This window comes from Vigna unguiculata, chromosome 9 (assembly GCF_037176805.1).
Source record: "Vigna unguiculata cultivar grain cowpea cultivar isolate G323 ecotype 2 chromosome 9, ASM3717680v1, whole genome shotgun sequence".
NCBI lineage: Eukaryota > Viridiplantae > Streptophyta > Magnoliopsida > Fabales > Fabaceae > Vigna > Vigna unguiculata.
In genome coordinates this window covers 40,804,615-40,830,858 of record NC_140800.1, presented here as the reverse complement: position 1 = coordinate 40,830,858, position 26,244 = coordinate 40,804,615, and the positions used below count along the sequence as shown (strand labels likewise).

The window sequence follows — 26,244 nt, the reverse complement described above, 5'->3', positions numbered from 1 at the left end:
GAAAAATATAATCTTGATTTTAAATAAGTATTTGGCTAACAATTTTTTTAATGTTGTTGTTATTTCTAGTTTAACAGTTCTTAAGAAAATATTTCTTAAAATTATCATTGAAAAAATACAAGAAGTTAAACTACCATGATGAAAGGTAACATAAAATGATAACCATGATTAAGGTTATTTTTTACAAAAAAAAAAAAAAAGTATTGGAAATGATAATCATGATTAAGATTTTTTTTTTCGACAAAAAGTAACTGATAAATTAACAAGTACTTATGAATAGTTTTCATCTAAAGTGTAATGAAATTTTGTTACTTTAATATATAATTTAAGTTTTTCCAGCTGGAATTGCATGAAAAACAATAAATATAAAAATAGCATAATAACTAATAATAAATGAATAGAAATTTATAACAATATATTAACCAATATCATATTTAATAAAGGTGGTAGGTAATGTTCAGTGTTTAATTCTGAAATAAATGCTTAACAGAAATAATATGTTAAACTAGTATTTAATGTTATTCAATGAAATTAATGAAACGAACATCACGAAAAAAGAAAACACCTAATTAAAGAAAAAATGATCCTACAAAGTTGAAGATTGATATATTAAAAGGGTGAGTTTGGTATGATTAATTAGTGTGTGAAAATTGTAGTTGTTGTTTGTGTGAAGAAAAATGATGAAACATTTGGAAGCAGAAAAGGAAAAAAAGAAAAAAAGTTAGTAACAGAGAGAAAGAGATTAGAGAGTGAGTGATGAGAAAACGACAAAAGAGGGTTTGTGATGATTGAATTAGAACTGACAATGCGTCACGGTCTTGGTCAGTTGACTGGGCAAGCTGGGCCCACAAAACCATCACACATTACAAAGAAGAGCAAAAGATGCTAAAACAAAACTGCACCGTTTTTAATTTTCTACCCTACGCAAACCCAATCCCCAAAACTTCAATTTCAATTCAATGTTTCCTTTCTCTCTCTCACAAATTAAATCCTATCTCTATTTTCATCATTCCTATTAAAGGTTACTCTTTCTACGCAATAATAATATACTCGATATTTTTAATATATAGTGAGATTCATTGTTTATAGAACATTTTTTATGTATAAAATTTAATCAAACCTTGAAAAACATTGTTTAATTTTCTCTACAATATTCTTAAGATACAGAGATTCAATTCTCAGATATTTTTCGATACATAAATTTTAATTAACCTTGAGAAATATTTATCCGTTGAGCTTTTCATTTGATGGAAATATTAGCATATTTAGATTTCTCTTAATTATACCACGAGAATATATTATACATTCTTTACAGTGCTTTTTTATTAATTTAAATTGATTAAAATCCATAAAATTGTTAAAGACATTCATGTAGTAAGACCGCTGATTTAAAAACTTAGTAATTTATGTAAATTTTTAAGTAATAAAAATATATACGTAAATTTACCTTAAATATTATATTATCTAATACTTCTAATATATATCAATAAAAGCTTATGGTTTACAAATATAATATGTATCGGATATGATACGTATGATAATACACTAATTTTAAAAATAATATATATATATATGTGAATTTAAATTAAAATTAAATGTAATAACTATTTTTAATATAAAAAATTATAAATTATTGTCCTTATAAAAATATTATTGATTTATATTTTACATATTTAATTGATAAGTATCGATAAAGTATTTGAAAGAATCGAGTACAGAGTACAGGTACAAAATACATGTCAGATACGGATACATGACACAAATTGAAGTATTAGTGGTATAAACACAATGTGTATTTGTGTCGATCATTTTTATTCTAATAGAAATTTATTAAACTATAAAATAACTTTTATTATGTTTACATTTTTTGAAAATTAAAAGGAACAAAATTATTTTTGTTATTTTTATAATTGTAGCTTTTATTTATTTTATAGGCAGATTTTTAATTAAGAAAATGGTTAGGGTTTAAAAATCTGTCAATAGGTCATAATTTGTTGGTCAATTTGATAACTATGAAATTGGGTTGAATTGAGTTAAAATTTCTTACAAATTTTAATATGGATTAATTTTTTATTCGACCACCAAAAATCTAACTGATTCAAATTGAACTTGTAGTCAACTTACAAATCCACCTAGAGATAAACGATCATACAATTTTTAGACATGGAAATTATAGTAAAATTTGTCCATTTAGATGAATGGAGTAGAAGGAAAAATGATGGAAGATAATAAATTGGTTAACAAGCATCTTAGATACTGTACATGCTCAGATTTGCTCTCTTTCTTCAGAATAAAACGAGGTTCTTTAGGACTTTATTTCTTTCTTCTTCTTCCACGCACTATGTTGAAACCTTAAATTATCATGTTAAACATTTATATTGTGGAGACATATATTACTTTCTACTCTTTTCACATGTGTTGCTCTGTTTCCACAACTATATATCCTAACATTGGTAAAAAAAAGTTATTTTTTTTTTTCAAATTATTATAAAATATTATATATATTTTAAATCAAATCATAAAATATTTTATCTATACATTCTTATAAAAATTATAGAAAACATTAGTTTCAACGTAATTATTATTAGGGTAGGAACTTCACACGAATAAATTTAACTAACGCTTTCGTAATTATTTATTAATATAGGCCGAAATATAAACTAGCAACATATTTTTCTAGTGATATATTTCAAAATACTTCATCGTTGATTGAAATTTCTCGCAAAAGAAAAAAAAAAAACTATGTAGGTTTTATAATTTTTATCTAATGAGTTTAACTCATAATTTACAAATCTTAACAAGTTATAGGTAATAATAATAATAAAGTACACATTAGATTAATGGTCATTGGTCTTATTATTAATACCTACCCACGGAAGATAAACAATCACTGAGTTAATATCCTGATAACTTATTTCAACACATGTCTTGAAAAAAAAATTAAAAAAAAATTAATTTATAACTATTAAGATTAAGGGTTAAATGTGATTTTGATCCTCAACTTAATCATTTTATCTTTAAAAATAGTAGATTTAATACTTCTTACCAAATTTTATTAAGTTTATTTGATATTTTAAATGTATTTTATGATAATATTTGAGTTAATATTAAAACGAAAATATGTCAAATAGTGTAAATAATTTGAATATTATCATGAAATGCGGTTAAAACGTCGTATAAATAAAAAATTTAGTTGGAAGGACTAAATTTATGTATTTTTAAAATAAATGAATAAATGAATAAAAAATAAATAAATTTTACTGAAAACTAAACTATTAACCAAGATGATTATTTTTAAAATTAATACAAATTTTTAGTAATGCGAAGGTAAAAAATGGGTGATCGGAGAGGATAATTATTGATTTCACCGTATACGGAGCGGTGATAACTGGGTGTGGTGGTGAGTGGTGAGAGAAAAAAGTGAGGTGAGTGAAGAAATAAAGTGGCATAGTGTATTTTATGGTCCTTGCTTCTTGTCGTTTTCCCTGACTCTACTTTTCATGATTTAGTACTCACTGTGTCTAAGAAAGAGAGTGAACAGTTAGCAGGCACGTGTGTGCCTCTTCGCTTATCTCCATATAATCCAACCGTCCTCATTGCAAGATTCTTCCACAATCATTTTTTTTTATCTTTCATTCTGCTGCTTTCTTCTGCACCACACGCGCACGTGTTCTAATATCACTCGCCTCTTCCTTAACACTTTTTTTTTTCTTTTTTCTTTTTTTTTCTCTTTTTCCTTTTCGCTTCACTTCGTCAATTACTTCTTTTCCATCTTTCTCACTCCCTCGAAATAACAAATACCACTATATTTTATTTTAAATATATAATAAATTATATCTAAAAGAGTGTCTAGAATAATCAAGGGCATATTTTTTCGTGTTATTTATTTTCACTTATAAAAGAATAGCTGAAAGAGGTTTTTCTTCTTCCTTTTTTTTTTCTGTATCAAAACGATAAACCTTTCTCAGCTTCTTTTCAATTTTGTCTTCGTATACATTTTCTTTTATTTCTCTGAACTCTATTTTATTCGAATAAACTATTAGTATTTTCTTTTTATTTTCCTGTTTAGATCACAAATCTTTTTTTTTTCTAGTACTCGTTTGAGTGGGGATGTAAAATAAAAAATAGCTAATAAAAACACAATTTAAAAGGAGTGAATAATTTGAAATGTGTTAAAATATTCATATAATTTTTTGTTTAGAATTGATAACAATGGTAGACCTTTATAGTTCACTGGTTAATGAGTATTGATGATGATAAACAAAAGTAAAACTCAATAAATATTTTTATAGAGATTCGACTCTACTTGAATTAAGTCAGTTGATCCAAAAAATCTGAGTTAACATTTTCATTGAAATGTTCAATTAAAAAAAATATCTATATAAAATAGGATATATACAAACTACTTCTTGAAACACTTAAAAAATATTTATAAACGTTGAGTTATCCTATAACGTAACTTTATTGATAAACATTGAACACTTCTTTTTTCAAAAAAAATTAATATGTAAAAGTATTACTCATAAGGATTAAGAAATCAAGCCTCTTGAAAATTGTGAAGTTATATCTATGAATGTGGAAGAACTTTCTTCTTAAATAATTTTCATGTAATTGAATTGAATTATCATTGTTTTTAAAACTAATTGATTATTGTATTCATTCATCAATTGTAAAAATACTTCCAGATAATTATAATCAATTATTTCTGAAATATTAATTTTTTAAAAATTATTTATTTATATAACATGTGACTACCAAATTTAACAAAAGAAATACTTAAAGATTGATTTATATTTTATAGTTTAATCAAATTAAAACGATACAAAAGAAATCAACACAGAATAATACAAACATCACCAACTCATTACATCATGCTTTGCCGCGTGCGCTTTAGTAACAATAAAGAAAAAAATGGTATAATCTCTCCAGTTTCAGTAAAATTTGAAATCGGTTTTTTTTTAAAAATTTTGATCAATTTTAATTTTTAATTTTTAAAAGTATGTGAAATTAGTTATTTTAAATATTTTTTTTAAAGTTAATTTAACATTTCAAACACGTTTTATAATAATATTTAAGTTAACATTGAAATAAAAATATGTTAAATGATATAAACAATTCAAATACTATCATGAAATGCATTTGAAATATTAAATAAACTTAACAAAATTTCGTTAAATGTACGCATGTCTAAAAATAAAAGACTAAATTAATTAAAAAATTCAAAAAAAAAACTAATTTTAAATTTTACTAAAAGAATAAAAATATATTTAACATAAAAAAGAACTCTGGAAAAATAAAAGACCTTATTCAAAATTTATTTTAAAGCATTTACTTTCGTTTTACTTCAACTAAATAACAAAATACATAATTTATTTTCTTTCTCTTATATATGTTGTTTAGGTCGTTTAAAAGCGAAATAGAAAAAAGAAAAGTACAAAGAACAAACAAAGTAAAAGAGAAAGAAAGTAAAAATGTATTTATTGATTTAAATATAAATGAAAGATAAATATCTGAACTTCATTTATTCCATGATTTTTTAATATCGATAAAAATTTTATTCCTTCTGTATTTTATTTTCTTTTTGTGACTAATATATGGTTATATATATATATATATATATATATATTAAATGGGTGTATTTATGATGACAGCAGCATTTAATGGTGCGGTGTGGGGAACTTGATCCAAGAAGATGCATGGATGATGATGATGCATTGCACATGAACATGCACGCATGCGGTCAATCGATTGACCAATCAAAGTTGCGAAAGAAGTAGCTATAAGCCTAGCCATGCCATTGCTACTAATAATACTGAAAAAGGGTCCTATCTCGCGTCTTCCAAGCTAATGCACAAAATTTATGTACCTCTGTACTCTAATTTTTCAAGCTTAATCCATATTTTTATCACGTATTCCGTATATTCTGTCTCCAACAACACTCTCGTACAACAACCATTGACCACGCACGCCACAAAACAAAACACAAAACAACGAACCCTCACCATGCTCCACTTTGCTCACTTAACCTAACCTACTTCGTATTTCTAGTACAACGTCACACAATGTTTAAAACATATATAATATTAAAACAAAATGTGAATATGTACATTTTCATATTTATATTCATTTTTTCTTTCGATTATACCTTTTCATGTTTCATAGTTGTATATTTGCACACAGGTCTACCGGAGTTAAGAATATTACAGATGAGTTACTTATTGTGTGAAGTCTGAAATGAATAATGAGTTATCGTGAAGCAGATAATCATAAATTAAAGGGCATTTATTTGATGGATCAAATCGTAATGTACAACATTTAATTCGAACGCATCGTTTTAATTAAGAGCCTGACACACAATATTTTCTCTCAATTTTGAAGATAGGGTATCAATTGAAACCCCACTTACCCTATTTCCGCCGGCCTATTTCTGAATGGGTGAAAAACAAGTCATCTTCCAACGCTTCAATTATAGCTCTATAGCTTCAGCTGACACCCTTTACAACCCATCAATTTATTGCATTCATTTGCTTCACAGATATATTTATTCATATACTTACATTTTTAAATATCAAATTTAACTCAATTATTCTAAACATTTCATTCTAATTATTATAAACACACATGCCTTTATTTATACATAACATTAGTAATATTAAATATAACATCTTATTTGTCAAAATACTATGTATGATTATAGTAGCATAGCATTCACAGACTCTTTCAGCTCATATAATGTTACAACCTGTGTATATCTTATTCTCTAAGTTATTCGAGTTTATATAATTCAAGATTTCTTAAACTTTATTATTTATACACGTTTTTTTAAAGAAAAAAAAATGTAATAGATTTCATTGTACATAGACATGCATCACAGACATGTAGATTTAATTAGGGTTGGGTTTAGGTGCTGAAATTTCAAAATATTGTGGTTAAACTTAGTCTATGAAATATATATTTGTAAAATTATATAACATATATCCATTAAACATAAATATATATTTGACGAATTAGATAGACGTGACCAATATATTTTATTCTTTGCACATTGTATATAACCATATTGGTTAAACGACTTGTATTGTATTTCTAATTTTCTCTTGTACATTCTATTGAATACTTGCCAAAAAAATTGTGAGTCAAGTGATAAAGAAGAATGCGAGATTTAGAAAATGAGAATTTCATAAATGAAAAAGTAAAAAATAAAAAATGAGAGAATTTAAAAAACAAGAGAAGTACGAGAAAATAAAAAATATAACAAAATTGATAATTAAGAAAACAGGAAAATACACTTAAGTGAGAATAGATTATATATATATATATATATATATATATATATATATATATATATATATATATATATATATGTGTGTGTATGTATATTTGTTTTTAAAAAAATGGACTTTAAAATATTATAATTTTCTGACAATTAGCAAATTAACAACTATACTTTACATAATAGTAAATATGACAATTCTACTACTATCATATTATTAATGTAAAAAACAAATTTAAAGCTGTCCCGTGTACATGATTAGATTTAACAATTTTTTTTTTGTAACAAGAGACTTGTATTAAAAAAAATGATTTATTAAAAAAAGAATATTAGAAAGATGTTGACTAGGCCAACTTCTGTCTAAAAAGGCTAATTCGAAAAGCCAATTGCGTTGAAAGAGTTCTTTATCATATTCTTACAATGCGTGAGACATTTAAAAAGTATTGAATGATTTTTAGTGTCCAATGTGTTAAATATATACATCAATTAATCATGTCTATTTAATAGAATTACTTTATATTTTAAAACAAAAGCTATCAATTTCTTAAGATAATGATGAACAAAAGCGGAACAAAAGGTCTCCTTCATTATTTCGATAATAAACAAACATAAACATGTTGGAGCTTTATCCGACAGATTCGATAAATGACACGAAATAAACACTAATCTATTAGCCACCATTTGATGAAATTTAAAAAGAAAAACTATTTTTTGCCGTCATCATCATGTATAGTATGAGGTTATAGTTAGTTAATTATTTGGCACCACCATTTTTTTCTAACGTCTAGTGAGGCTTCCTATGTTCCCAAGTACCCAAAAATTCTTGCGGGGAATTATGAAGTACTATTCTAAGCCAATTTGTATTGTTTCGTGGGCACTGCATTTGGTTAAGTTACGAATACACGTGAACATGGAAGGGTACCACTCAAGTAATCTTTCTGCTTAATACTAATTTATTAGATTTGTTCCAGATGCCACAGATTTGTCTGCCACAAATATAATTTTGTTTTTGGCAAAGTCTCCAATTAAACTATTTGGCGGAAAGTAGAGTATTTTTTTTCCGTCTTCGGTTAAGGACAAAAAGTCTGATAGGTGGGAAGGTTGAAATACCTTATTTGTTAAGCAAAAGCAGGAAAAAAAAAACCTTTTTAAATTATGTTCTAAGAACTTTGTATAACCTTCGCAGAAATAATAATTTTATCTCAATAATAATATCTTATTAGAATGGTACATTATCAAACTATATTTAAATTCAATATTATATTATAGTTTTAAAATTAGTTTATTTCAAAACTTTAGATTAATTTAGTTTTTTATTTTTTAAAATACGTGAATTTAGTCATTTTAATCAAATTTGTTAAATTTATTTGACATTTCAAATACGTTTCATAATAGTATTTGACTTAACATTAGAGCGAAAATGTGTCAAACAGTATAAACAACTCAAATACAATCTTGAAATGCGTACGAAATATCAAATAAACCTAACAAAATTTGATTAAAATGATTAAATTCACGTATTTTGGAAGATGAAAGACTAAATTGGTCAAAAGTTTTGAAATAGACTAATTTCAAGATTAGTTAGGGAAGCAAAAATATATTTAACCCTTTAATTTTTGATATTTTAATTAATGAAATAGTTTTTATGATTCATTAAATGATATGATACTCATGATTATGTGTAGAATTCAGTTCAATTAAAATAAAAATTATAAAACACATTAAAAATTAAGGATTAAACTAAAATCTTTATCTTGCAATGAGAAAAACTAAATTCTGTGACGGGCCGAAAGAACACTGTGAAAACAACTTGCTCAACAAGCTGGGCCTGACGAAAATAAAGCCCGCCATGGATAAAAAGGTAAAAGGCTTATGTTAAATAAATTAATTTCCTTTTTTAACCCGTATGTATATATAGACACACACATGTTATAATTTGAAAATAAATTCAAAGCGCGGGTATAGTTTGCCATTTCGCTCGAAGCAAGGTTCACGTCGATGGCGTCCTCAGAGCTAATAACTACAGAAGTAGAATCCGAAAATCCCCTTTCTTCTCTCATCTACGGTGAGTCGTAACTGCTCCTTCCAGCTTTCATTGTAATAATTCATCCACATTCATGAAATTCGAGGGTTAATAATCTCTGCAAATGCAAGTATTAAACCTAATTGTTAATTCAAACCACGCGTGACGCGATGCGATTTTTCGCTTGTTATGAACTATAATCATTTCGTGTGTTTAATCGTTTTCTGTTTGTTCCGCTGTGCAGAGGTATCTAATGAAGCCCAAGAGATCATGGAGAACATATTTAAGACGATCACGTCAGTTACCTAATCATCGTTGCTTCTTCAATATCAATATTATATCCGTTTTTTTTTTTTTCATTACAGTTACTATTTATTCATTACGATTCGGTCAAAACCTGTGATTATTTTATGGTGTTTAATTTAAACGGAGATTTGTTTCTTCTGTGCAGTGAAATCAATCATAGTTCTGCAGTTATAGAAGAGGAGATAGAGAAATGCAAAGGTTCTGCTCTTGAGAGGAAAAGAGCCTTAAACGAAGACAGAGATAACTTTCAAAAAGCTGCTTATGCTGTTCTGGACATGCTCAACAGAGAGTAAAGCGCTCTAGGTATTGTTCTACATTTTTCATTTTTATACATTTTATTCCCATATATCTTGTTTGATTAAGTAGATCGCCACCTGAAACGGAAACGTACCGAAATGAGCAGAGCACATTGTTAATCTCTCTTTAGTTTGATCATTAGAGAATATACAACTCATCATTCTCCCTTATCGCGTTTAATTCTTCTACTTCTGTGCCGTCAGCCATGAGAATTTTGCTTCCTCTTTTTCCGAATTTTCTCTCTGCGTACGCAAGGCTTCAATCAACTTAGTTATCCTATTGAATTTGTGTTACCTCAGTATGTTCAGTTCTATGAATACAAGTGCGAAATCATGATAATTTTTTTGTCCAATATATTTCTGTTGCTGAACGTAAAGGCTTTAAATAATGAGCGCTGTCTGTGTGGAATGCGGGCAAATGAGGGATTTCAGATTATTTTGTGATTAGGTTATTTTCTGTAATTGATGTCATTTAATCATGAAACACTGAGAATCTTTTGTAGGCATGCATGCATGTTAAATGCAATCATACCTGCAGCTCTGAAAATATCTTCTATCGAATTTGGGAGAAGTATGAGCTTTGGCGTTGTTCCATTTCCCATTTTGTTTTCATTGGGATGGTGTCCGTGGATTGTAACTCTAACGGGGACTGGTCTTCTCAGTGGTTTGAAATTTCCTATTTTTCCTGCAATTAGTAAGTAGCATGAGCCTATGCCGTTACTTTAGGTAAGCAGGTAAGTTGATGAATTCCATAGCATGTTCATTTTTTGGACACTGATAAAGCAATGAAAACAAATAAAGCAACCTAGGCTACATTTCGAAATGAAACAAATAAAGGAATGTAAAGATAATGTTACACTGTTTGGGATGTCATCAAATCAGCATCCATATCCACAGACAGAAATGAACATGAAGTTTCTTGGGTTGTCATTTACAGAACCCCCTAGTGTCTGATGATTCTTTTTCTTAATTCTACCGTGTCTAACTACTATAGATTAGACTATTAAAATTTCGTATTGCTGTAACTAGATACTGGATTAAGGCTACCTTCTTTATATGGATCTTGATATCTTGAAACTTCATGGAGTGTGCCCTCATTTTGTTTCAGATGCTGCAAAAACCAGTGCTCATCATATATGAAGCGATTCACATATGTACATTTGGATTACTAGTAGTACATATAGTCTAAAAACCATTGTTCACTCAAAAATAATGTGTTCGGAAAGGCAATTAAAGAGTATGCTGTTGCCATATGTGGCCAAAATTATCATTGATTAATTTGTCATAAATTTTACTTGATGGAGTGTAAATTATATATTTAGGAATTCTTTATTCATTTGCCGGTCTATGATATCTAATGCTTGAGATGTAATATAAAACTATTCTTGTGCTTTTACCCTAAGCTTTCGGGGAGCTGTTGACTTAGTTCCACACGCATGATATAATCAAATCTTCTTTGAGATGTTAACGTGTATCTCAACGGTACATACGGTTCAATTCAAAGAAAGCGATTATCCACGCATCATCAGGTAACTTTAAGGTCCCTTTAGGGAAAAACGACGAAGGGAAGTTTTCTATTTTTATGGGCTTTTCTTCTGTTCTTAATTTATCCAATATATCCTTTCTCAGAAACATGGTTTAAAGAAGGATATTGAAGAGCTTTGGGACTTCCTTGCAGAATTCTGTACTTTGGCAGTCATTGCTCTGTCATATACTAATTGCATATAAGTTTGCCTAAAGTTTTAGCTCTGCCAATGCAACGTTTACCATCCAAGGAGTTTTGTGCATCCTTTTCTTATATTCTATATTTGCGCATTAATTAAATGTATATGCTTCAAAATTAAAGAAATACCTCAAGGTCACCCAGCAATTCCGTTACATAAGATATTTCTTCTAGCACCTTGCCTTTGAGGCCGTTCAAATGCTGAGAATAGAAGAACCAACATCAGCTGGGAAATGTACGAGCATGTTGACGTGTGAATTGAGATACCGATACAAATTTTGGATATAATGAATTGACAATGATATTTGGTTAGTGTTAAAGTGTGCAAATTAATTATTCGGTTGATGAACTTTCAAACCCGAATAAAGTTGTACATGATAGCCTTCCCATCGTCACTAAATGGTTGCACCATCTGCTTGAAGTGATGATGATTGATTCGTATGACCTGGGAGAGCCCTCTACTTCTTACTGTAAAAGGTTGTGGAATATTAAACATCACGCCTATTTCTCCTGCCATGTCTCCAGACTCAAGTTCGAATAAAAACTGAAAAACTTTCACGAGCTCAGTCAAGCAATGCGTGAATTGTTATCTGTGTAGAAACATAGATACTTCTTTTAAATCATTACTATTTATCCTCATTGTAGTAGTTTATGCACTACTCCTTCCATTGACTAGGTATCTAGGAGTTATTACCTCTTTACTTTCTTTTGAATATGTTACATATAGCCTTAAATTAATCACTTGGGAGATCTCATCTTACCTGTTCTGACCCATTATTGTATTTCAACACATCCTGCGGAATAGTTCAGTTAGTTAGCAGTTAAACCTTGTTCAGAGGGTAGGATTTGATATGCAATAGATGTTTACCAGTGACCCAGATACCAAGATGTACAAATATTTTGGCATCTCATTTTGCAAGATAATGTCAACCTTAGATGGGTAGTATTCTGCCTTCGTTTCTGACACCTGTTTAGTGTCATGATTTCGAATTTAGTTACTGTTGAGATGTTCAGAATATCGCTACCTAGAAGAAAAAAAGAAGAGAACTGGAACAAAAAGTTTTACCAGCTGGGTGATAAAATAATCAGAAACTCCTTTGAATAAATATGCTGTTTCAACTATGTTTCTGAAAAGGTGGTGAGCAATACAGGATCTTATAGTTTTAGGCAGGTCTTCTAACAGTTCTTGCTGCAACTCTGCAGTCTTAAACTTCAATTGCATGTGTGCCAATATTTGCTCCTTTAGTCGTCCCGGGAGTCTATTTTTGTTTGCATACTGTAATATTTTGTTGAAGACATCCCTCTGTGAAGCCTGGAGGTGAAATGTATTAGTTTTTGGCCGGAAAATTATCATTTAACACCAACTTTTATATTTGGCTACCACTTTTTGATTATAAAAAAAATATATAAAAATTCAAAAGAAAATAATAATAATAATATATATAGTTGTTATATGATGGTGTAAAAAGAGGGAGATTGTCAAGCTATCATGATGTTTTGGTATATAACCATTCAGATAAGCCTTTTAGAAGCATGATTACTGCGTTAAGGGTTATATGAAAAGTAAAGCTAAGAGTTAAACGATCATGGAAGTCGTCGTAAGACTTACTACGGCAAAGGTTCCGACAGAGCTATGAACCAACAGAGTTGTCATGTTTCCAATAATATATGCACCGAGGCCGATGTTAAAGAGCATGTAAAAAATGCAGAAAAGCATCTCCGTTAAATTTACTGCATAAAAATCTCCATATCCAACGCTGGTAAGGGTTGAAACAGACCAGTACACAGAATAAGTGTAACCCAACCCGACTCCCAATTCATGAAAGTCCTGTGTTTTGTTCCCTAACCACGTGTGTTTCGGTGTCTTGTGCTCGACAGCCAACCAAAAAAACATGCAGCCTGCGAAGTGTGCTGCAAATAGTGTAACCTGTGACAAAAACAAAATGAACCAACTTACATTAATAAAAATATTGCTAAATGAAGATACGCTCAAAACAGAAGATTTAGAAATTTCCTTACACATATAAGTTTGCAAAATCTTGTCGCAGAATAATTGATTCGTATGTCTTTCTCTAGCCTGGGAAACAGTTTGCAGTTTCAGTTACAAATAGGAAATCCTGATCATTCCTTTTTCTGCTTAATGGATGATTGATAGTACTTGTATAATCTGCAAAACATCTATTTCACATTCCTTATTCTTCTTTATATTTCTTTTTGTCACCTTATCACAACCATATGATCTTCCACACTTTATATTGTCAACCTTATTTATTTACCGGGAGACTTGTAATTAAAAGAAAACATAATAGTTAAAAGATTTAGTATTCTTTTTAAATTTTTTTTTTAAGTTTTATAACTTTGGACATTTAATTATAATGTTTTGATATTACATACTTATTTGTTTACTTAAAGACTGAGATCCTTTGACGTACATAAAATTTAGGTTTATTAATTATTTAGACATAGGGTTATAGGCCCATTTGAAGTCTTAGTATAATTCACTTGTAAATAATCTTTAGAAAAATATCATGAAGATATTTTTTAAGGTAGTTATAGGCGTTACTTTCTATTTTAGTTTTATTTGGTTTTGATCTTTGTTTTTTTGACGTGTGAACGGGTTAGAAAATTTTAAGTACTTTTCTATTTATATATTTTTTACTGTTAATAAAAAAACGAAGGGGGTTTTTTTATGTTAAAAAAGTACGAAATAAATGAACTAATAGCTTTTATAAGCAATAACTGAATATTATATCTAAACTTATGAGGCCTTTTTAAATTTCACAATTTCAAAATTAGGTGGCACACTTATAGTGAAGTTGCCTGAATGGGATTGATATTTACCAAGTATATAATCAACTAACACACTCCTATAGTCCAATTATATCTTTGCAATTCACTCCCTGAACAAGGAAGAGGTAAATGTATTTCCCACAAAAAAATGAAGAGGTATAAATTTGACTGTTTTTTTATTGTCGTTAGTTGCTTTTTCTTTCGTTCTAACTTCACTTTGTTTGTGAATGTACCTTGCGAAGAGTTCGCTAACACGCCTCAATCTCCAGAGTCTTAGCATAATTAGGAAACCAAATAACTCGCTTCTGCTTGGCTTGCCCGTCAGAATTTGATATATCTGCTCAATTGGCAGAGTGGAGGCTAGATCCATGGTGAAGTGCAACTTTTTGACGTACCTGTTGAAATCAAAATTAAAAAAATTTCCATAAAGAGGACAAAAAATATGGGCCTTTAAAACTGTAAAATGCTAGAACTTCTCCACATGCATGTGAAACCTGAGAGCAATCTTGTTATGATCATGGACGAGGAGATAAGTTGATGTATCGAAGTAAGCCACAAAGAAAGTAAGGATTATGTCAACTGCAAAGAAGGCATCAACAAGGAGATCGACAACGGTCAACAATGACCCAGCTAACAGTTTTCTGAAAGCTAGCTCGAATGGAGATGCCCATGCAGAGTACACTACCAAAGCCACTACCAACGTTTGCCACAATCTACATGTAAATTGCAATTCCATTCCACAATTAATGCATGTATAATATATAATAAACTGAATAACTAATTGTGTGAAGGAAATTAATTAAACACGTACTGATATCTACGGTCATAGGGAGAAATGACGTATTTTCTTAGGTTGGAATAAGGTTCTACATGAAAGATGGGGGTGCCAAATGCTGGAAAGATGGTACTTGAAACAGAGGCCATTTCGTTGCTTGAGCATCTTCTCTCTCGAGACGACATCGACATTCTTTGAGCCAACGTCTGACAAAATGGTTTTCTGATGACAGAGAGATAGAGAGTGATCAACACTTTTCTTGTTATCGACGTTGTTACAGATATGCACAAGGCAAGACCTTGGCTTCTTGTTGAGACTTCAGACTCTCAAAATTATATGTAGTACAACTTAATGACATAATTTAGCACAAAGAGAGCTTTGTATATGGAGCGAGGAGATGCTGTACGGGTGAACCAAGGATGTGTCAACGTGCAGAACATGACAAGACAAAACCTTTTGCTTTTGTAGAGAACTAGAAGAATTACCCATGATTTAAGAATGTTCGTAAAACCAAACACAATGTCAACGGAGTTTTTTCCTATATAAATCTAAACTCCGTCACATATATTTCATATGATTTAATAATGAAATTATCTTAATAATTACGTGATGAACTATTATATTATATTATATACTTTGATAAAATGGTACATAACGGGCATTTCATGACGTAATATCATGGACGTAGCAGACCTCTTTATTGTTCAATTTTTTTAGAAAAAAATCAGTGAAGAGATGGTACCCCAATTAATGGACGTTATTCTAATAGATACTGATTAAAAAAAATGTAAAAGCTGTTTATATATGCTTAAAAAATTGGGAATAGATGCTACCCCAATCACTGACTGTCGTAGAATCAAATTAATGACATCTTTACAACTAACTTTGATACAATGAGAAAAGCTCAAAATTCATGTACAAATATTCTATTCTAAAAGATCCAAATTGTACTGAAAATTTTAGACTTATCTTTCTTAATGTCGTATTAAAAGAGTAACTTTTCTTGGCTGAACGAGAGTCATATTCATTGAGCGTGTAAAAACTTGATGTATCGTTACTCACATTCAGATGGTCTCAAATTCAGTGATTGTTTGAGATTCAAGGATAAAATAGGACCAATTTCTGCGTAGGGCATGTGATGATTTATTTCCCACCAATCTTTCAAACCTGGCAACGATAGCAATACCAGGCAGATGCTGGACGAACTTGGATGTTGTATGTACCTCAAGATCAATAAACCAACTTCAACTGTGAAATCAATGACACAAAAGGAGATATTTTTTATTTTTTCAATAATCACGGGTAAACAATTGCTTTGGTTAATTCCACTTCTCCCGATAAATGGCTATGATCTAACTCCAGCTTTCTCTGTTGAATAAATAAACCAAAAGATGCGCTTTGGACACTCAGATTCTTCTAGCAATAGGTTACATGTATTGAGCCAACCATTGCTTACACATATCAAGCACGGGAAGTGCATTTGCATGCAGTGCCTGCACGAAGAATGATAGCAAGTTAAGAGAAATAGAACGTTTTATTTTCAGAAATACATGTCTACAGGCCATTAAAATACTATGTCAAGTTCACCCATGATGAAAAGAAAATTCTTGATAAGTAATGTGCAGGTGGTATTGATAACCCAGGGCAAGTACTAGCCTACCAAATAAAAGGAGCTGTAGGATCCATCAAGTCAAAGAAATGTATTTTTCTCAATTTTTCAGTTCATTGGATGCATTATAGGAAGTTGAGAGAAAAAAAAAAGATGACAAGAACAAGTCCCTAGACATTGAATGTAGCATCAGGTTCTTTCCAATGAGATTCGAGGGACTTCCTCCTTTATCACTGAGAATTTTCCTCAAGTGATTGCCGATTAGAAGTCAGATGCATAACAAATTGTTAATTTTTTAAAAGTTAATATATGAAATCTTAGTAGAAAGACACGGCAATGGAAGAGAAGGATATACGGTATACAATGATACACAATAACATGACCATTTTATTGATAAGTTTGGTATAGTATATAACAGAAGAAATAAATAAGGGTGGTGTGCCCAGCAGTTTTTGGGAAGGAAAAGTTTAGAAGAATTGTAGGGAGTGAGGTTCTCGCGAACAACCTCAGTGGGAGAATACTTTGTTAACATTGGTAGGAGCGGAATTGGAGTAAAGCAATAAAACATTACAAGAGAGTCTTGTATTTCCAATTCTTAATACGCAGTTCTATCAACTAGAGCATCGGTCTTGGTACTGTGGTGATTGTGTGGGGGGTTATGGTCAATACCAGGATGGAATCCAGATTGGACGCATTAGAAAGCATGTTCCAAGAAGTTCTTCGACAAAGAGAAAGCGGAAAATGAACAACATGAGTGGTTTCAGAGGTTGGAAAATCTAATCAGTGGTCTTACAGTGGTGGTTGAAAAAATGTCGTGCAGTTTGAAATCCATGGCAGATCATAAAATAATAACAACACGAACGGATGAAGGGAAGAAGAAGAAGCGTTACAACCACAAAGTCATAATAATCCATCCTAATTGTCAGTCAATCATTATTTTCCAGTTCATAATTTAAGAAATGAAAAAGCACAATTTCTATTAACTGGGTGGTACAGTTAGAAAACGCTATGAATAATGCGAATCCAAACTTGGAAGTGGCTTGTAACATGCCGGAGTCAAAGATAGAAAACAGTACCAATGTTAGATAATCCATGTGAAACTAGTAGAATGAATCAACCTTGACGCAACAGATGAGGTTAATCAGAATATCCGACCACTCAATCAGAATACCAGATTTATTATTAATTGAAAGACATGTAATTCCGAAGTTCGAATATGAAAATTTAGAATACACACACATATGTAGGGTATTCAATCCAAGCTAATATGTATTTGAAGGTTAGGATTCAGTGTAGATGTTAGGTTAATCCCCATAACTAACTACAAATGGGGATTATCTAACAGTAAACCTCAATTGGCTAGCTGATTAGTTAAGTTTCCATTTGGAAAGTTACTAAAAAAGAAATCAAAGGATGAGGATAAAATAGATAGATAGTTTACCTGATGCGCAACATATTGAACATCAGCCACACTACCACTCCTTGAAGCAATTTGAAATGCACTTTTTAATCGACCACAAACAACACAAGCAAGAACCTTCCTGCATGACCAATTCAAAAATAAAGCAAAACATGTTACAGCGGTGAATTTGATGGACACTCAGTTCAGGGCAGTTGTGAAAGTTGTGTAGAAAATAAATTAGAAAACAGTTCTGCATTAGAAATTCTAGAATTATGTGTACACAATAACTGGGTACAGTTACTTCTATGTTTTATTATATTAGAAATTGAAGGATGACATAGTTATAGAAAATAACAGCTAGTAGTTATGTAATAGGAATAGCTGATGGAATGCTGTGTAATCGGGGAGTGTGAAGTCTATTGTTTGTAGTTTGTAGACAGAGAACACTCTTTGTAGGAGACTTTGTCTCTGGGACAGCAGGGTATTGCTGCACTGTATGTGACAGGAGACTTTAGTTTCTGAACTATCAGTGTATCGCTGTATTGTGTGATCAGTGTTCTATATTATATATTTTTTTACTTTATCAATTGGTGTTCTATCAGAATAAATACAAAGAAAAGCCTATGGAGAAGGCACCTGGCATCATGTATTGAGAGCATTATAGTTAGAAACTGTTTGTCTAGTTCTCTTTCGAAAAATGGCAGTAGATATAAGACTTTCAAAATTTTGCCATTAAATCTTCTAGGGAATGAAGATAGATTATAAAAATATCAAAGATTTTCTATATAAAAGTCCCCCGCCCCCCCCCCCCCCCCCAAAAAATATAGGAGGTGCATGAAGAAAAATAGATAAAAGCCCTCACCTGTGGCTGCTAGTTAACATGTCTATCAGACGGTCTGGACGCTCTTTATGCTTATTAGCATATACATTTATTGCGGCACCTAACACCTGCATCATTGAAAACGTTCAAAATATTTCTTTAAGATAAGTTCCCTTGTTACAATAGATAGAATTCCCTCTTGTAACAGGACCAAGAATCACTAATAATAAACCATAAGCTCAAGTGATTAGAAAAAGCAAATTTTAGCCTCCTAACCTGTTTTGACAGTATAAAGCTCATGTCTATATAGGACTCTACGAACCTACTTTTCACAGTCAAGTTTCATCATTAACAGAACAATAATCTAAAACAATTTTAATAAAGAGGGTGGTAGACGGATCATTGACAAGAAACAGAAAGATAACCCTATCTGTAGAAAAGGACTGTTGGATATGAGAGGACAAAAAAGAGAACAAGGTCAGAAATAGGATTTTTTTTTTTTAATATTGTTTTAAGAGGTGATATGTAATGTGGAGGCAGTTATTAAACTTTTAGTTCGCGTGCTCTATATATGGAGCAAAAGTGTAATACAATTCAAATATTAACATATCCTAATCTTAAAATCAAACTGAAAAGGTCCTAAAATCTAAATGTTAAGAATATTATTTTGTAAACAATTCCTAAATTTCGAAACAACAAAATTTCCTACAACCAAATTATTTAAATCCAAATTACGTAAATTTAGGCATATACTTTCAACAGGATGAAAGGGACTGAAGGAATGGAGAATTTGGTTGGGTCAGAAAAATGACTAACAGTATGGAAAGTTGGAAAGACAGAATTGGAGAATCATGGGCAGAATAACAAGAGGAATGATATTGGAGAGGAGCTGAAATATGAGGAAATCATCAAAGAATTTGGGAAGGAGGAAGCCTTTGGCCTGGAGGAGTGGCACTATGTCTGGTGTCCAATCTTATTTTCCATGTTCTTTTTTGTTTCCGCTTTCCCCAGTATGCCATGCTGTATGTTTTGGGATTGTTTGTTACAGAACCTTTCTAGTGTAAGGAGCTGAGCTCCATTTTTAGAAGTGGAATTTTGAATATTTAGGTCTATAAATCTGGTAGAATCAAACACATGCTATAAGATTTATAGTCATTGAACTTTTGAGACACATTATTAAATCATTAAACTAAAATAAAAAAAAAAATTTAAGAGTACTAGAAAAAAAAAAATTAGGATTACCTGATCCCAGTCATCGTCATCTATTGTACCCTTGATGTTTCTAAAGAATTCTGTCAATTGGCTGCCTCTTTTTCTCTCAGCAAGAGATGCAGCAACGCCAGCATATATATCAACAGCTGCACGATACAATGAAAAAACCTAGATAAGTATGCTGAAAAACTTTGTGGAGCTAAAAAACAAGAAAACAGAGCCAGATTGTAAAGAAAGAAAAATCAATGTAACCAGGAAGATTGAATTCATAGATCAATTGGAATGCCAAATCAAAATTCTTCTCGACAAGAACCTCTGCAATTTTACATCTTCGTCTGAAATTTCAAAAAGATCACGAGCATTTGTAATAATTGTCATTATGTGAATAGCAATACTACATATCACAACAGAAACATGTAAAAGCATGTAGTATAGACAGTGGAAAGATCCATATAGCATTCTACAGTTAACTTAAGCAGTCTTTAAGAACACTATAATCACAGTTGACCCTATCATTATCAAATGACTTCAAAATACTTGAGAAGAAAGATAAAAACTATATCTTGTCATCTAAACACTTTTGTGTTTTAACCAAACAGTATAGCTTCTAGGATAGATGCTTTATAAAATGGTATCGAATCACGTAGTTATTAGTTTAACCCCCATTCTTCTATATAATAAGTTAATTTCAGCAAATGTTGTCCATGCTAACTATTTCACAAACATTCATGTGCTATCACCCACACTTTTTTACAGTGAACTTTAAAAAAATTGAACTAACCCCATTAAAGAGGAATGGATAGTCGAAGTTGCTAAATAAAACTTAAAATTGAACAAACCTAAAAGTTTCTGGATCATTTGGATTCCCAAAAAGTGAATGCTTCCACTGTGGTCCTTCCGAGTCATTAAAGGATTTAACAACTTCAACCTACAAAATACAACAAATCTGCATAACCATAGGCTTTCACAATCCATTCTTCATCAAAATATATTGAAGAGCAGAAAAATTAAAACTAAAACGAATTATTTGAGAACTCTAATTCAAAGAAGAAAACATACCATGAAATTTCTATTAATAAGAAATAATGCCTTGAATCAAAGCTTACCAAAAAAAATAGTCGACAACTAAGCAGCCACATATATTTACATGTCCATTACCGTATAGCCACATTTACTCTTAGAAGTTGATAGTTAAACCATTTAGAATTCAGTATTGGATTTGGGCATATCTGATTACCTGGATTGATACCCGAGCAGAAAATTTTACAAGACCTTCTTCTGTAAGCTTTTCAGATGCACTTTTTCCTCTAACACCTTTTGTTACAAGCTTAGTAGATTCCCCACCTTTATGCCTTGCAGACAATCCTTCGTCAAAGTGCATCTATATCAATAACCAGAGAAACAAAGAGTTATTAACAAATAATAACATAAGTTAAACAAGATTATTATAATTGCTATAATTAAATGTCTTTTTATGATTTGTTGCATTATTTTCTAGGTAAATTTATAAGAATTTACAAGTAAAAGGATCAGAGGACAGAAGTTGAAGGCTTCTTTTGACTTTGTAAGTCGAATAAGAAGGTTGTCTGCACAAGAAAGAATGCTTGCCCTTTCGTCTATAACTCCCAAACTCCTCTTCTTGTCCGTTGTTCAGTTTATGACATCTCATGTAATCCAGGAGCATCATTAACCATTTAATAACTATCTTTGTGACTAAAAAATGCTTTAACTTAAGTTCTGCATCTACTAACAGGATATACCTCGAAAGATCTCATCCTTCTTTCCAAAAAAAAAAATCTATTTAAGGGTGAATCTATATTGGTACTTCAAAAAAATCAACCTCCATATGTTAGCAACAAATAGTAATATCTAGCTGGATAAGTTAACTGTAACTTCTCCTTGAATTAGTCTTCAATGAACCAAGCACAATTCCAGATTATGTCCCATAATGATGTCCTTTTGCCTTCTTTAAATGTAATGTTCTTCCTTGTAACAAGGTGCTCAAAACAAAGCATGTAGAATGTACTTGAAGAAAAAAAGAAGGTACTTAGAAAAGTAAGCCAATTATTACTTATAAATTTAACAAAATAAGCATTGTTAAAGATTTCACATTGATTAGACATATGACCTAAAATACACTTCCTAAAAACCATAAATGTATTGCGCATGCTGAAAAGTCAGTATGCTATCTTTGCCTTTTATTTTATCAAATTATGGACATACCTTGGCATGTTCCAAATGTCTAATGGCTTCCTCTAGTGAAGAAGAATTCACAAACAACTGAATGCAACACAGTCCAGCAGCAACATGGTCCATTTTGATTACCTGAGTATTGTACATCATTAGAAACTAAAAAGATCCCCATAAAAAAAAATTTAAAAAGTCACAACACGTATGAAAGCCTGTTATTGTGGTGATGAAATATTTTGTTCCATGCAGATAATATAAGTTACACAAACAATGTAGTTTTGCTCCATGCACGAAACTGCGTTCTAGTTGACAACCTCTTTCCTTGCTTGCATAAGATTGTGTATAAAGGAGGTCATGTGTTTATGCATTTTTTTATGAATTGCTGTGGATATTAGGTCTGAGATTTACGGATATATCTCAAGAAGTCTCTTATCTTTGCGGGCATTGGCACTGACTTGCAGTCAAACTGAAAAACATGTATAGGTTCTCATGTTGTCCAAGAAAGTATTTCTAAAGATGTTTTACACTCTTGGGCCAAACATTGGTTAACCATTGCGTTTTGAATTATAGGACAGAATAAGAACTTAATGATCACTGACAAGAACCATACTAAATGGAAACTAAAAAAGTAAAGGAAACTTGTTACAGGACCCAAGAGAATTTTGGAAAAAAGAGCAAAGAATCCGAGCATATAACTCTAAATGATCTTTTGTGTTCCAAATGAAAAATGCAGACACTATGCTCTCCAAAGATAAAGGGCAGACACAGTAAAATTTTATAATGACTCATTACTTGATAATTACCTGAAACCTGTATAAATAATTGAAATGCTTGTGAGTTTCACAATAGAGGCAAATCCGGGCAAGGGCTGTCATTGTATACTGATTCACCGCTGCATCCTGAGATTCAGTTGATGACATTCTAGTTGAAAGGACTTCCTCCAAAATAGGCATAGCACCATAACCAATGCACAATTCACACAGATCATCAATTGTTCCATAATCAGTTGCCAAAGAATCTAGTCGTTGGGGGGATGAAGAAGACACTCCACTTGTTATTGATGGTTGTGGTGGTGGGGGAACTTCATCAGGGGGAAAGAACAAGAAGCAAGCATCATGGTAGTGACCATGCCTAAACATAAAGCCAAGCAAATGCTGGCGTGCATACTGCAAAATTTGAAACAACCATCAGGGAATCCAAAAGTTGCAAGCAAATTATAAAGAACACAAGTCCCATATGGCTTAGAGACTGCCAAAATAGAGAATATAAGTGGGAACAATTTTCATCTTATAAGCTGGTTTTGTATGGTTAAGTTAAATTCACTGTGTAATATGGTATCAAAATCATTCAAGGAGTCACTTAACATGTCATCCTCATATTAAGCTCAATACTGCTAGACATAATGGATGATGCAATAGGATAAATCCAAGTGGAGACAATTCTCGTTTTACAAGTTGATTTTATAAGGTTGAATTAGGCCTAAACTACTTTAGTCCCAATAATATATATATATATATATATATATATATATATATATATATATATATATATATAAGCATGTTTTTATCACCTATAAGATGAACTTATTTTTGGTTTGGTCTGTAAAATATTTTTCTTTGGCTTTTAATCCCTCCAATCTAAAGTAACTATTTGTGGTTTCTAAAGTTCTTTTTAAGGTTGATGGATAACATTTAGTTTAGGCATCCAGAAATTTTTTTAACATATTGCATGTTGGCATGGACCACAGCTCTATCAAGTGTTACTTATGAACAGTTACCTGACCTTCCACTAAACACAAATATTGGATGACATTAGGGACCAAAAGCAAATTTCAAGCTTTATAGGGATGAAAACCGAAAAAAAAAAATTTTACTAGGATGAAATCAAAGCAAATTTTACAGGACCTAAATACATATTTAAGCCATATATATACAAGATTATCAATGGAGGCATAAGGCCAAATTTTGGCATATAAACACAACTGAAAACCCTAAGGCACCACCACAGCGAGCCTTGGGTCACAAATTGTCACACAATACCATTATGGTGGAGTAACACAAATATATTAAAAGCATGGATTAGTCAAACTTTTTAAATTTTAGTTTAACAATAAAAAAAGGTAGAATAAAGACTTCCTACACAAGCCCAAAATCTACATACATTTTTAAAAATAATGTGTAGCTATTATAATTTGACAAAATATTAAGCAAACTGTGACGTTATGAGAGCATTTGTGATCCATTTATTGAGATACAAGGGAGAGTTATTCTCACCTCTTTTAAGTAATTAACACATTCAGCATATCTAGCATTATCCAGGTTACTCCGAGGACCATCTTCAAAGTCTCGACTATACACAGAATTACTATTTGCAGACAGTTGTGAACGCCTTGACCTCTCAGAACGGGGGAATGTTGATGGCATGTATAAGATGTTGAGATATGAATCAGCAGAAAGAGAATCATCCAAGATTGTGGGTGCACTTTTAGCCAGGTGTTCATACCTGAAGCAAAAACGTAGTCAGATTTTACTTATGTGCAGTGTAAAGGATCCAGAGGAGCCATTTTTAACCATTACTCCTTCCTTTTCCCAGCAAGCAATAATCACAATCAATACTTTTAAAAAACTGACCAGCTTTACCAGTCAGAAGTGAAAGCATAAACATGTTTAGGATTTTACTTGAGTACAACAAAACATGTACCAAGACATCAGATAACTTTTTTTGTAAAATTAGCAGCAAAAACCCAGATATCCAAACATCTAGTTATCTAATTATCTGAACAACACCTTTAACCAAAAAGATAAAATAAATTTGAATAGGGAACACAATGCAAATATATGATACAAATATAGAGACATTCTTGACTCTTGACTATGATATACCAATAAAAGCTCGAGCACATTGCAGCAAAAAGAAATATAACATGAATGCATAACATCTTACATAGAACGAACAGCTGAAACATCAACTGGGGGGCCACCTTCAATTGTATTAATAATGTCTAGAATAACTGGTCCAGGGTCACCCTTGTGCAACTGAAGAGCTTGCCTGAAATGAGATAAATATATAATTTGTATATCCCCTTGTCCTAAATACATATGTAATATTTATCTGTGTTTGAGTCCTGACACTAAAATTGATTCAAAGCTTTAACGATGAACTAGCAAAGGCAAAATCACCAGAAAAAGGTTAACATACTTAAATTTCACACGAGCATGTCCATAGCGCTCCATCCGAATTAATGCATGACCCCATGCATTCCACACTGGGAAGACATCAATCTAAAGGGCAATATTCTTTCTTTAAAACCCATAATAACATAAATCAAGCACTTCTAGTACATTAAAGAGTAAGACTGGTAGGCAGGAGATTTGTTTACCTTACACTTTTTGCAAGTATAAACAGCCATGCTGTACCGTTCCTCTGCAACCAATCTGTCACGAAGACGGGCAGATGAGTCTCCATCAGCTATGTCATCAAGAGAAGCTGCAATCCCTGATCCCAAAAGGCTTTGGAGCAGCTCTGCGCGACCCAGCCAGATATCTGCCTGTGACAAGATTTCAGAAAGCTCATCTGTGGATTGACTACCCACACTGGAGCTACCAGCATCAGATGATGTGTCATCGGTATTTCTTTCCCAATTACTTGCCAATTCACTACCACCTGCAAGTTTTCTTAGCAATGATTTGGCATAAAGTAGACCCTGTAAATTTAACATTAGATTAATTACATTTTTATTACAAGAAAATGATAATGATGGACATTCACAGCAATTCCGACAACTTACTGTGCAAGTAAAGCATTTACATATGTTACCTAAGACCC

At 31.2% G+C, this 26,244-nt stretch overlaps 3 protein-coding genes across 7 annotated transcripts in view; 1 reads left to right on the top strand and 2 right to left on the bottom strand.

Annotated features, from left to right (window-relative positions):
* The first annotated feature begins 9,208 nt into the window (after positions 1-9,208).
* On the top strand, positions 9,209-11,719 carry LOC114163020 (polyamine-modulated factor 1-binding protein). Its single transcript, XM_028047065.2, has 4 exons — positions 9,209-9,338; positions 9,541-9,592; positions 9,748-9,905; positions 11,007-11,719. Exons 1-3 carry the CDS (start codon positions 9,272-9,274, stop codon positions 9,893-9,895), a joined length of 267 nt encoding a protein of 88 aa, XP_027902866.1. The 5' UTR covers positions 9,209-9,271; the 3' UTR covers positions 9,896-9,905; positions 11,007-11,719.
* On the bottom strand, positions 9,868-15,827 carry KAT3 (potassium channel protein). Its single transcript, XM_085666834.1, has 13 exons — positions 15,223-15,827; positions 14,906-15,124; positions 14,645-14,806; positions 13,641-13,698; positions 13,231-13,548; positions 12,688-12,933; positions 12,490-12,588; positions 12,383-12,415; positions 11,980-12,165; positions 11,751-11,822; positions 10,946-11,009; positions 10,431-10,583; positions 9,868-10,141 (listed from the first exon to the last, which is right to left on the bottom strand). The coding sequence occupies exons 1-13, from the start codon at positions 15,375-15,377 to the stop codon at positions 10,038-10,040; spliced, it is 1,869 nt and encodes a 622-aa protein (XP_085522960.1). The 5' UTR covers positions 15,378-15,827; the 3' UTR covers positions 9,868-10,037.
* A 135-nt stretch (positions 15,828-15,962) lies between these two features.
* The window catches only part of LOC114163864 (zinc finger FYVE domain protein), a 36,554-nt gene continuing 26,272 nt past the window's right edge, over positions 15,963-26,244 (bottom strand). For all 5 annotated transcript variants that reach the window (XM_028048228.2, XM_028048229.2, XM_028048230.1 and 2 more), the window contains 13 exons: positions 25,799-26,122; positions 25,618-25,700; positions 25,363-25,467; positions 24,693-24,921; positions 23,223-23,585; positions 22,453-22,554; positions 21,467-21,610; positions 21,069-21,157; positions 20,482-20,564; positions 20,260-20,375; positions 19,060-19,145; positions 18,237-18,336; positions 15,963-16,679 (listed from right to left, as the gene is read on the bottom strand). In XM_028048228.2, coding sequence (XP_027904029.1) covers positions 16,614-16,679; positions 18,237-18,336; positions 19,060-19,145; positions 20,260-20,375; positions 20,482-20,564; positions 21,069-21,157; positions 21,467-21,610; positions 22,453-22,554; positions 23,223-23,585; positions 24,693-24,921; positions 25,363-25,467; positions 25,618-25,700; positions 25,799-26,122 — 1,890 coding nt within the window. In that variant the 3' untranslated portion in view covers positions 15,963-16,613. The remainder of the gene's footprint in view (positions 16,680-18,236; positions 18,337-19,059; positions 19,146-20,259; positions 20,376-20,481; positions 20,565-21,068; positions 21,158-21,466; positions 21,611-22,452; positions 22,555-23,222; positions 23,586-24,692; positions 24,922-25,362; positions 25,468-25,617; positions 25,701-25,798; positions 26,123-26,244) is intronic.